Raw genomic sequence first — 13,414 nt, 5'->3', positions numbered from 1 at the left:
ATATATTGGCTGCTGTAAATAACACTGTAATGACTATGGGGGTGCACACATTCTTTTGAGTTTGTTTCTTTGTATATACATTCAGAAGGGGAATCACTGTGTTGCCTAACAAATCTTAAAAGCAAGGCCAACAATGATAAAACTGTTTCCAAGGAACTGAACTACATCCCCAAACAAGCTCAAGAATACTGCCTGGCCAGTGTGGCTCAGGATTGAGTGTTGTCCCTGGCACCAAGAGGTTCTGCTTGGATTCCCTGTCAGGACATATGCCTGGGTTGTTGGCTTGACCCCCACTAGAGGGCGTGCAGGAGGCAGCCAATTGATGTTTCTATCTTCTCACCCTCTCTCTCTAAAACACCAATAAAACATATATTTAAGAAAAAAGTTTCCAATACCTATCAAGGTAAAATGCACAGTGTCTGACATCCGGCCACACTATCAGGCATGCAAAGGAGCAGGAATATAATGATTTGTAATGAGGCGAAAAAACAACAATTAATCAAAACCAACCTAGCACTGACACAGATGTTAGCATTGGCAGACAGTGGCATTAGAACAATTATTATTATAATATAATTTCATATGTTCAAAACATTAACCAGAGACATGGAAAATAGTTTTTAAAGACTCAAATTGAGTTTATAGAGATGAAAGTACAATGGCTGAGATGAAAAATACACTGAGTGGTATTAAGGGCAAATAGAAATTTCAAAAGAAATAATAAGTGAATGTGAAGACAATAAAAACTATCCAAAATGGAACACAAGAGAAAAAAATTCAGAATTTAAAAGCCTTAATGAGCTGTGTGACATCTTTAAGGGGCCCTTATATATGTGTAATTACACATATATAGTCTTCAAAGAGTCTTCAAAGAAGAGGAAAAGGAGCAAAAACATTTAAAAAAACATTAGCCAGAAAATCCTTACATTTTATCAAAACTATAAATTCACAGATCCAAGAAGTTCATAAGCCCAAGCATATGAAAAATGTATAAAACTAAGCAAAAGCACATCACAGTCAATCTTTCAAAACTAGGGATAAAAAGAAAATCTTAAAAGCAACCAAAGGAAAATCACTATCTATAGAAGTGTGCATAGAGTGTCAGCAAACGTATTGTTGGAAACAATGCAAACAGAGGCTGCAGAATGGTATCCTTGAAGTTTCTAAAGAAAAAACTAGAACACTATACTCACAGGAAATGTCTTTCAACAAATAAAGGTGCTACAGACATTGTCAGAAGTACACAAGGTGAAAAGAATTCATGTTTAGTGTAATACTTTAAGCAATAAAAAAAAATTAAAAAAAAAAAGACTTCATGTTTAGCAAATCCACACTACAATATATGTTAAGAGAAGTCCTTCAGGCAAAATAAATTTGATACCAGATGGAAATGTGGATCTACAAAAAGGACAAAAAAACCCCACCAGGAATAATAACTATTTTGGGCACCGACTACGCACACCCAGTCTGATTTCTCAGTTGGAATGAGTAGAGCTAATTAGGTAAAGTTCTCCAAGGTCTGATCATGGTGAATAGAGCTTTACTCATTTGAACGTTCTTGAACATCTGCTTTGAACATTCTTGTAAATCTCTTTTTATGAATTTAATATGTAAATTGCAGAGGCTGTGGAAAACTTGTCATTTATAGTGAATAGTAAAATGTTTTGTTCTGAATTTACACTGACCACATACTTCCTGGTAACAACAGACTAACTCACTTATTATTTATTTATTTAATTGTGGCCAAAGAAAGTTGGCATAGTGTTTCTTGGTCTTTTAAAAAAATCTTTATTGTTGAGAGTATTAGAGATGTCCTCCATTTTTTCTCCCCATTGCCCCCTCTACCGAGTCCCCACCCCACTCCAAGCCTTCACCATTATTGTCTGTATTATGCTAAACAAAATAAGCCAGTCAGAGAAAAACAAATATCACCTGATCTCACCTATATGTGGAATTGAGTGAACAAAATAAGCTGCTGAATAAAATAAAACCAGAGGGATGGGAACATGAAACAGACTGAGGAATCTAGGAGAGAAGAGTGGGTGGGTAGGGTGGGCAGGAAGAGATTAACCAAATAATATGCATATATGCTAACTCACATCTTGAAATCTCCTTTTTAATCAATAATTCTGGGAACAGGATGCAATGAATTAAGATTGGTCAATGCACAAAGAAAAGCAATTTCTTTCTATACGATTACAATCTCAAACTTGGAGCTGGCACTGTGGTTCTTGTCTCTTCCCCATATGAAACCCCTCTCATTGCTTATTTTGAGGGAAGCATTCCATTTAGTGTTCTCCCTACTGCAGCATCCTGAATAAAGAATTCATTCACTTGCAAAAACAAAACAAAACCTATATCATTTTTTAAATTAAATTCTATTGGGGTGACAGTAAAACAGACAGACAGCCAACCAGATGTGAGATGGTATTTGCAAACAGTAACTCCGACAAAGGTTCAATTTCCAGAATATAAAAAATGTGTTAAACTTAACACCAACCAATTAAACAATCCAATCAAAAAGTGGGCAGAGGGCCTGAAAATACACCTCTCCCAAGAAGACATACAAACAGCCAATAGACATATGAAAAGATGTTCAACCTCACTGGCAATGAAGGAAATGCAAATCAAAACTACAATGAGATACCACCTCACACCTGTTAAAGTGGCCATTACCAACAAGATGAGCCATACCATTTTTTAATGGGAAAAACGATAAAATAAAACAATTATTTTCACAAATCATATAATAATTTAATATCTGCCTGTAGGTCATTCTATTATTTCTGAATAATGAATACTTTAATTAAGATAGCAGTCTTCCCTAATTTCTTTACCACTTATGCAAATTTCTTCAGTGGACACTCTTTCTAATGATCAATCCACTGGACTCAACCTACTTATTTTGATACTATTGTCTTTAAACTCTGTGGGTACCAAACTTTTTTGGGTCTCCTTCCTTTCAACTCTAAAAAATACTATAGGATCAAACTCCTTTTCCATAGTTTATGATAATTATTAGTTAGTGTTGGCATGTTTCCAACCTTTAATCACTGTTCACATATGTCCACTTCTCCTTGGGAATATCAACCACACCCAGAGCTTTAGGTAGCACAGACAACCTGGTGACTCACAAACATGTATGTCCCCAGTGCTTCAGATAAACATGTCCAGCAACCTTCTGCACACATTTAAAAGGATTTTCCATGAACGTTTTATATTAACATGTCCAAGATAGGAGGAACCATGTTTCTCTCTGACGCGTGTCTCTTTTCCTCTTTTTCTTATTTAAGGTAATGTGTAATGCAAGCATTACCCAAGACCCCCTTGTTAGAAAGTTCTTAGTCATTCATGGCTACTCCCCAAATTTCCAACCTAAAAACATTCTGCTGTTTTTTTACACTTAAATATAATCTCCATGTCATCCACTTTTCTTTAAACCACTTCCCTAGTTTTTCCCTTCAGCATCTTTTTTTGGTGTTCTACCTGATTTGTCAGCTTAATTTTACAGCCTTGAATCAATCTTCCCTCTAACAATCTGAGTGATATACTGTAGCATGTCATGCCCTGAGTAAAATCATTCAATGTCTCCCCATTGCCCAAGCTCCTTCAGTTCCTTAACCTCATCTCACACTAGTCTTTGATTCACTTTTGGGAACCAAGTTCCAGATAAACATTTCTCTGTTTCTCTGGCAAATTCCATGGTATATGACCTTGTTTTTGGTTTTTTGGGTTTTTTTTGTTTGTTTGTTTTGTTTTGTGTTTTTTTTTTAGTCTGAACTCTGCTGCAATCTTAATGCTAGCCTTTTCCCTGCTTTGCAGTTTCTCTCTTTAGTTCAGGTTTCACCTCATACTGTCAGCTTTTCTTGACTCTTCCTCATAATCTTTTTGGTTAGGTGTGTTCATGGAAGCTTTTGCATATTTCTGTTACTTTAATTATACAGCATGTGATATATGTGTTTAGATGCATGTTTATTTCTATGATTCTGAGGTAAACAATTTTTAAATCTTCATGCCTATCAATGTCCTTGGCACACAGTAGTGGAGCAATAAATATTTATTGAAATGTTTTCAATGATAAAAAATGATTGTCCTGATGATGCTCAATAAAGCTTATTATATTAATGTATATGCAATAAAGGATTATCCTGAAGAAAAAAACACACACATTAATATAACTATTCTCTTAAGTAAATTACTTTATATACATATTTGATTTAATAATTTTATGTTGGGAAGGCAGTCATGTAGGAAGCAAAAATATGTCTAGAAAAATGAACTTTTTAGAAAGAAGGGATCTTTGATTCCTATAGAGGTATGTACATTTTAATATTAAGGTTACTTTTATCATCAGTAATGTTTTGGAGTTCTGTCTCCCCAGTTTAATTTGGTTTAATGATATATTGCCAGAGATTCAATTTTCACAATTGTATTCTCTTTCATAGAAACAAAATTATTCCCAGGGACTATGATTTCAGTAGCTATTATGTGTTTGTAGATAATCAGCTAGTCTTACTCCATTATTCTTTATCAACGTGAACAACTGTATGCATTTTTTATCATCCTGGTTTGATTTAGAAGTGCAGTTTCTAAATAAAAGCCATTAGTGTTTTATAGATTAGATGACAAGAAAAGGACATTCCACACACACAAAAAGCATAATTGGAGCTGTCAGATTTGTCATATCCTTACTGTATATGCCATGGAGCGCATCAAAAAATCACCAGTAGAAAAAAACTTAACCTGAGTATATATAATATACATGTATAGTTATATAATATCATTGAAATTACATTTTCTTCAGTGAAATGGTTTCCTGAAATATTGTTTCTAGCCATCATGACCATTGCTATGGTCATTAAAATTTTATGTATTTGTAGCTCTCAACTCAATCTAAGCCTTATTTATTTTCTATATAAAAATAAATAAAAATAACATTAAATTTCTCTGACTTTGTGATAAATAACTAAAATGACTACTTCATAGAGAGACACATTTTGCTAAAGTATATACAATTGCATTATGTAAGATTCAGGCAGCTTAATTGAGAATTGATTATCCAGCTTTTATTATTATAAGAGCCTATTTTATTTGTCTTCAGGGAACAGAATACACAAGTGAGATTTTTTTAAAAAATGGATTACATTTACTCCAGGCAAATTGTTTGATAGACTATTATTCAAACATACTATTTCACAGATGTTAATCAATAAAGGAAAAGGGCATTTTCTCTTTATAAAACAGCTTTTACAACTAAAGATAACCTTAATCATCTGATTTTTTGGGGTAATAATATCAAAGAATTTCTGAATATTAATATTCTAATGTTTGTTCAATGTCTGCCTTTAACCCTATGCTTATGTGCCACAAGCAATCTATCTGCAGAAATTATTGTTTTCTTACCTGAAATGAAGTAATTGGATATATGTTAACATGAGCCTCATTCCATCGTTGTCCTTTATTCCCACTCGAAGACCATAGTGGGTTCTCCATTGTTGTCTGCCCTTTCAAACGTAGATAAACATTTAAAACACCTAAAAATAACAATGAAATTTTATTTTATACATTTGTTTTTGCTTCAAATGTGTTTCTTCTTGACCACTTTAAAAATGAAATTTTGCAGAAAATTCTATTGCCTCCTCCTCTCTTCCCCTCTCATTGCCAATCTTGCTCTGATTGGCATGTGTGGCAGGCCTCCAAAAATGACAGCCCCCAAACCCCTAGAACCTGTGAATGTTACTTTATCTGACATTGCAGGTTTTGCAGGTGTGATTAAGTTAAGGATCTTGGATAGGAAGATTATTTTGGATCATCTGGTGGGTCCTAACAGTAATCACATATATCATTATAAGATGGAGGCAGAGGAGATGTGATGCAGGGGAGAAGGTCATATGAAAGGAAAAGAAGGTGCTCTGCAGCTTCATCTGAAGATGGAGAAGGATCCAAAGCCAAGCACAGCAGCCTCTAGAAGTTAGAAAGGGCCAGGAAACCAATTCTGCCCTGCAGCCTTTAGAAGGAACCAGACCTGTGAACACTCTGATTTTAGCCCCATTATACTCATTTTAGATTTCTGTCCTCTGGAATTGTAAGATAACAAATTTGTGTTCTTTTCAGCCACAAAGTTTGGGGTAATGTATTTGTTTCAGTAGCAATAGGAACTACGATAGCATGTAGTCATGTACTCACTTGCCTAACTTTCCTGAAATCTGACTCTAATTGTTCCTAATATTATTAGTTAGCTACTCTTTTTAAGTTCACTTTATCCAAGTCTCATTTTTCTTCTAAAAGTTATTTGAAATTAAAATAAAAATAGCTTTGCCTCATGATTTAATATACTTCTTTCAACAGTGTCATGTCCTGCTCATAGTAATAATAGTAACGATAATGATATACGCGTTGAATACTTCAGATAAAAAATTAATCCTCTCAACAATCCTCTAAAGTTCTTACTATTACCTCCATTAGAGAACACTACTCCATTGCATCCTTCTAACTGCTATGAAAGAGCCTTTTGGTTTTCTTCATGATGCCAGGAATATATATATATGAGGTCTCTTTACTCTAATATGGCTTAAACTTCAGTATTCCCTAATGCTCTTCTTACAGGACTCTTTGACCTCCCAATCTCTGTTCTGCTGTCAACTCCATAAGCTGCTATGTTGCTATCATGTAAGCATTGGTTTTTTTCTAATCTTAATACAAAAATAGACTAGACTTCAGGCAAAGACTCATGAGGAACCCCATATAAACTTCTCGAGTCAACTCTGCGCTCCTCCCTTCTTTCTGTTAACCAGACTCATGGATTCTAACTACTTCAGCTGCCCAGCACTCTGATCTCTGCCTCCTGAACTCAGTGGGATCTCCACATTCTGCTCAAATTTCAGGGCCCTATGCCAGGCCCAGGAAATTGTCCTCAGGCAGAGAACTGGACTCCTATAGAGATCTCTTCATTCCTATTATTTCATACATCTCAGTCTTGCCCTACTTCTTTTTTAAGAAAATATTTTTAAAAACAGTTAATAGATTTTTTCCATTTTAGTAGTTGTTGATGACAGTAAAATGTATCTGGAAAAAGTTACTACTGATTGGCTCCATATGCCCTAATTTTGATAACTTTTGTATTATCCCATATAATAAAAGCCTAACATGCAAATAGACCAGATGGTGGAACAAACAGTGGAACGACCGGTCGCTATGACACACACTGACCACCAGGGGGCAGATGCTCAATGCAAGAGCTTCCTCCAGCCCGCAGGGCCCAGGCCAGCAGAGGCAGGTGCCAGCGGGGCCTTCTGATCACCCTGCTGCCAGTAACCAGCAGTGGCTCCGGGGGTGGGGCTGACCAGAGAGTGGGCAGTGGGGGGTGGGGCCAGCCAGCAAGTGTGCCAGGCTGGCCAAGGTGGGCCAGCAGGGGGTCCCCCGATCACTCCACTGGTTTGTCCCACAGATTGGTCCTGATCCCCAGCCAGGCCTAAGGACCCTACCTGTACACGAATTTCATGCACTGGGCCTCTAGTTATTTATATGTTTACAGACATCTTAGTATATATATTTGTTTATATAAATATTGCATATAAACACTGAAAAGCAGAATATATAATATAAAAATCACCATTAAATTGATAATTCAGTGGTAGGTAGCCTCCTTAATATTTTTATGTATATTCCTTCAGGTATTTTTAAAATGTATATATACTGCTGTACAGTTATATGGTATGCAGAAGTTTATCTTTCAGATTTTAAATGTAATTTTGTCTAATTGTTTATACATAAGATCACACATTCATACATATTATACACATATAGAGAAATATAAATACCCACTTTTGAAATGACAACAAAAATGCATTCTTCACATCACAGCTGCCACTTACTAGCTGAGTGACCTTGGCTTAGTCTGGCTGTGGGCAAACTACGGCCTGTTTGAAATGAATAAAACTAAAAAAAAAAAAAAAAAAAAAAAAAAGACCCTACCCTTTTATGTAATGATGTTTACTTTGAATTTATATTAGTTCACACAAACACTCCATCCATGCTTTTGTTCCGGCCCTCTGGTCCAGTTTAAGAACCCATTGTGGCCCTCGAGTCAAAAAGTTTGCCCACCCCTGGCTTAGTCTCTTAATCTTTCATCTCAGTTTTCTTATCAGGTAAGTGATGATGATAATAATAACTAGTATCAGGTTCTTGTGAGAATTAAACGGAGTTAAAGTATGTAGCAATTATGTCTCATAGTCTTCACAATGTCTTATTATTAGCTATCAAGATATTAAAATGACATTTCTCTATATTGATGCAATTTATTATATTAGTACGTTTCTTAAGGAATGTTGAACTATGACTATTACAGGAATACATTTCACTTGGTAATGAACTGCCACTCTCTTACTATATTTGATTCAAGTTGCTAGTATTCTATTTGGGAATGATGCATGCACATCTATAATAATAAAAGCATAATATGCTAATTAGACCAGACAGCTTTCTGGACGACCTTCCAGACAAAGCTGGGACTGTGAGGGCTGTGACAAGCTGCCACAGCTGAGAGGGCCGAGCTCCTTACAGGAATTTCGTGCATCAGGCCTCTAGTCGGTATATATAAAAGCCTAAGCAACCGTTATGACCGACCGACAGGAATGACTGGAACAACTGGTTGACCAGTCACTCTGATGCACACTGACCACCAGGGGGAAGACGCTCAATGCTGGAGCTGACTCCTAGGGGTCAGTGCACTCCCACAGCCAACCTCCTCTGGTCCCTCCCCCTGGACAGCAGGCCCTGATTGGCTCACCACCCACCCACTGTGGTGGCTGCACAGCAGCAAGGGAAGGAGGGGGTAGGCGGGAAACCACGTGTTGGTGGGGCACCAACGGTGGTGTTGGTGTCTGCTGTCCGTTCCTTCTGTTCCCGGCCTGGCGACCATTGCCTCCTCTCCCGACCCCTCTGGGGCCTTTGGGCCCCAGGCTCAGACGGGGAACTGGGGGTGGGTGGTGGCTGACACAGCCCCTTTCCCAGGGGGGGCCAAGGGCTGGCTCCCTCCTCAGGGCTGGTGGCCAACCTCCTGCACCCCGTCCCTCCCTTGATCGCCGGCCAGGCCTAGGTACCCAACCCATGCATGAATTCATGGACCAGGCCTCGAGTTTACAAATAATATTCTCTAGTTTACTTTTTGTTTTATCTTTCTATGTTGCATGTTCACTTTTTGCCTCAGAATCTATTATTTTCTATCTATTTTTCCCTTTAATGTAAGAAATAATTTTGGCTTGTCCTCCACAGTACTAATTTTATTTTCCACAGTGTGGATTCTGCTTTTTTGTCTCTCATGACATCTTTATTTAGTTATTGTATCATTGTATGTTGTCTTCTTTTCTGATCTCATCAGGCTCCCCTTTATTTTAGTTATTTATCCAGTTCCTTCTTTTCCTCAGTCTATTTTTGTATTATTCTTATCTTTTATTGTTTCATAAAGTTAATATTCATGTGCATTTTATTGAAAACATAAAACATGTACTATACAAATTTTCCTTTCACCTGAACTATCATTATGCCTTTTTCTTTTCCTTTTTAAAATTAAATTTATTGGGGTGACATCAATTCAGTATGCCTTTCTCAACATGTTTGCTTCCTTTACTATAGGCATATTAGCCTTGGTTTGCACTGTGGATTTTTTTAAATCCTCATTCAAGGATATATTTATTGATTTTAGAGAGAGGAAAGGAAAGAGAGATGAGAGAGAAATGTTGATTTATTGACTCTTGTTTGCACCCTGACTGGGGACTGAACCCGCAACCTATACATATGTGCCATGACTTGAAATTGAACCCATGACCTTTTGGTGTAAGGGACAACACTCCAACCAACTGAGCCACATTGATCTGGGCTGTACTGTGGAATTTCATTAGAGCTTTATATTCTCTCTCTTTTACTCTCACTCTCATTTTCTTTTGCTTTATTTGTCCTTAAGTAATGCTAAGTCGTCCTGTGGCATTTTTTCTAAAACTACTATTGGAACTTCTTTTTTATACACATAATAAGTTAGATTTTGTTAGCTCCTCCTCTAAGTTCTAAAGTTGTAGGGAAAGTTAACTGAGGTTTTACTATTACTTTGATTCAAAAATCTGAGACTAGTAGAAAAGCATTTATGCCATTGGGCCATTTAATAGTTGAAATTCCTGGTATTTTCCCACTGTGTGGGTAAGCCATTGTGGCAGGGAACAGATTTCTGACACCATCCCTCTTCCCCTTTTTAGGAACTAGGTGTGGTTCAGTTTTTCTTGCTTGTTGGTGCTGGTATCTTGTGCATTAAAAAGTCAACCATGTGCCCAAAGGAAAAGCCACTGCAGAACTTATTTCTGGGTGATGTAATTGCATTCTATTTTTGGAAATTAATCCATAACAGGGGGGAATTACAATGAAATCAAACTCAAATAAAAAAAATGTGTTAAACTCTAAATAAAATAATACTTTTTTAAACATATGTGCTATCATGGACTAACAATGTGCTAGCATATTCATTTCAGAAATTATTTGAAGAAATAGTCCATGAATTAAAAAGGAGAACTCTTCCTCTATTCTATGGCATGTGTCTCCTATAGCCTATGCTGGATTAATGGAAACTGACTGGTTTGGACTGTGATATTCTCTACTGGTTTCTCCTTAACACTTTACTGCTTCTCCAGAAGGGACATATTAGTTATCTTTTTCAGGTTATTTCTTAAATGTAATGCCTTAGCTTCTCTACCTAGTATAAGTCATACAACAGCTTGCATTTAATGAATGAAGGATGACCTCTCTAAATTACCAATGCAATACAAGTTGTTCCATATAAAAGTCACCAATAGCTACTTCAACAAATGTGAGGTGCTAATGTAAATAGATGGCAGTGAATGAATTACAATTTTATATAGAAGTCTTACTTCTCTTGAGTAGAATGAACTGTTGTTTTGATTGAAGTGACAGGAATAAATTCTGTCATCAAATCAATACATGGAAATTTTTGTTAGTATCCTATCTAATAAAAGACAAAAAGGGTAATTGACCATACCTTCGCTACGCTTCCCATTGGCTAATCAGGGTGATATGCAAATTAACTGCCAACAAAGATGGTGGTTAATTTGCATACCAGGCTCCAAGTGGTGGAGCGAAGCCAAACATACCCGAAGCTGCGGAGCAGCGAGGCCTCACGGCTCCGGGATCACTGGAGCCAGGAGGCCTCATGGCCCCAGGATTAGCAGAACCACTAGGCCTCACGGCCCCGGGATTAGCGGAGCAGTGAAGCCTGATGGCTGGGGGTGTGGGGGGCTTTGGCCAGAACCCAGCCAGAGCGAGGGCCTGGGTCCCGGGTGCCAGAAGAAAACTAGTGCCAGCAGCCAAGGGAAGGGAAGGCCTATTGCACAAATCTCTTCGTGCAACAGGCCTCTAGTTAGTAAAATAATATTGTTTAGACCTGTTAGTTGTAATTAAATTAAAAATATAATATGTATTATGTCTTCCAGAATTTACTTTAAAAATAAATACATGTTTTAGTACAAGATTTAATGAAACATATTAACATATAATTTACCATTATACCCCAAATAGTAGATTATTATATCAATATTGAATATGTTTTTCCTGAAAAACTATGCTTTTCCTGTGAGCATGTATAAATTTTTAAATTAACATTTTATTTTTATATATGTAATGTAACTCAAAATTGAATTATTTCAATTTATGTTTATTAAATATATGCTACATAAAAATATTTGTCCTATGTCTAAAGAAGCCAGGTCTGAATTATCCCAGATGTTGAATTAGTTTTTTCATATATTAAATTAACTATATTGAATTATGGTCAGATTTTATTTTAAAAAGCAGGTATTCCACCAATTAAAATATTAGCACTGGTAAGTGAATTCAGTAAAGTAGCAGTAAATATCCAAAATCAGTTGCAATTTGATTTTATTTTTTAATATATTTCTATTGAGTTTTAGAGAGGAAGGGAGAGGGAGAGAGAGACAGAAACATCAATGATAAGAGAGAATAATTGATTGACTGCCTCCTGCATGCCCTCTCCTGGCGATCAAGCCCACAACCTGTGCATGCACCCATGACCGGAATCAAATCCAGGACCCTTTAGTCCACGGGCCAATGCTCTATCCACTGAGCAAAACCAGCGAGGGCTCAGTTGCATTTTTATACAGGAATAATGAACTATCAAAAAAGAAAACAATCCCATTCACAATTGTTTCAAAAAAACAACAAAAACCTAGGAATAAATTTAACCAAGGATATAAAAGACCTGTGTTTGGAGAGTTTTAAGACACTGAAGAAAGAAATTGAAGAAGATATAAATAAGTGGAAGCATTATACTATGTTCATGGTCATGATGAATTAGCACCATTAAAATGTCCATACTACACAGAAATCTGTAGGTTCAACACAATTCCTATCAATATACCAATGGTGTATTTCTCAGAATGAGAACAAATATTCCAAAAACTTATATAAACCACGAAAGACCCTGTATATCCACAGCAGTCTGGAGAAAGAAGAACAAAGTTGGAATAAGCTGGTGTCAAACTATATTATAAGGCCACAGTAATCAAAACAGCATGGTACTGGCATAAAAACAAACATATAGATCAATGCAACAGAAGAGAAAGCCGAGAAATAAACCCATACTTTTATAGTCAATTAATATTTTACAAAGAAGGTAAAATCATGCAATGGGATAATAATTGGTGCTGGAAAAATTGGACAGATATGTGCAAAAAATGAAAAGAACACCTTCTTACTCCATACAGAAGAATAAACTCAAAATTCATTAAAAACTTAAATGTTAGACTCAAAACCATAAAAATTATAAAAGAAAACATAGGGAACATAGGCAGTAAAATCTCAGATATTTCTTATAGCAATATTTTTTTTCTGATTTATTTCCTGGACCAAGGGAAACAAAAGAAAAATAAACAAATGGGCCTACATCAAACTAAAAACTTTTTTGACAGCAAAGGAAACCCTTAACAAAATGAAAAGACAACACCCTGAATGGGAGAACATATTCACAGATATATGTAATAAGGGCTTAATATTGAAAATTTATAAGGGACTTATAAAACTCAATACCAAAAACAAACAGACAATCCAATTAAGAACTGGGCAAAGGACCTGAATAGACACTTCTCCAAAGTGGACACATGAAATGATGTTCAACTTCACTAATCAATCAGAGAAATGCAAATTAAAGCCATAATAAGGTATCATCTCACTTCTGTCAGAATAGCTATCATTAAATCAACAAACATCAAGTGTTGGTGAGGATCTGGAGAAAAGGGAATTACCCTAGGGATACCCCAGACAAACATCCTTACCCTAGGGCTACCCCAGACAAACCTCCTTACCCTAGGGCTACCCCAGATCAAATAAAAGGTTGGAA

At 36.4% G+C, this 13,414-nt stretch overlaps 1 protein-coding gene across 1 annotated transcript in view; it reads right to left on the bottom strand.

Annotated features, from left to right (window-relative positions):
* MDGA2 (MAM domain containing glycosylphosphatidylinositol anchor 2) overlaps positions 1 to 13,414 on the bottom strand; it is a 944,924-nt gene that overhangs the window by 19,290 nt on the left and 912,220 nt on the right. Inside the window, exon 15 of the mRNA XM_081087224.1 lies at positions 5,404 to 5,534. Within this exon, the coding sequence (XP_080943350.1) occupies positions 5,404 to 5,534 (131 nt within the window). The remainder of the gene's footprint in view (positions 1 to 5,403; positions 5,535 to 13,414) is intronic.

This window comes from Myotis nattereri, assembly GCF_964212035.1.
Source record: "Myotis nattereri genome assembly, chromosome: 1".
Classification (NCBI taxonomy): Eukaryota; Metazoa; Chordata; class Mammalia; order Chiroptera; family Vespertilionidae; genus Myotis; species Myotis nattereri.
The sequence above is the reverse complement of the archived record's forward strand: the minus strand, read 5'-3'. Positions and strand labels throughout refer to the sequence as shown.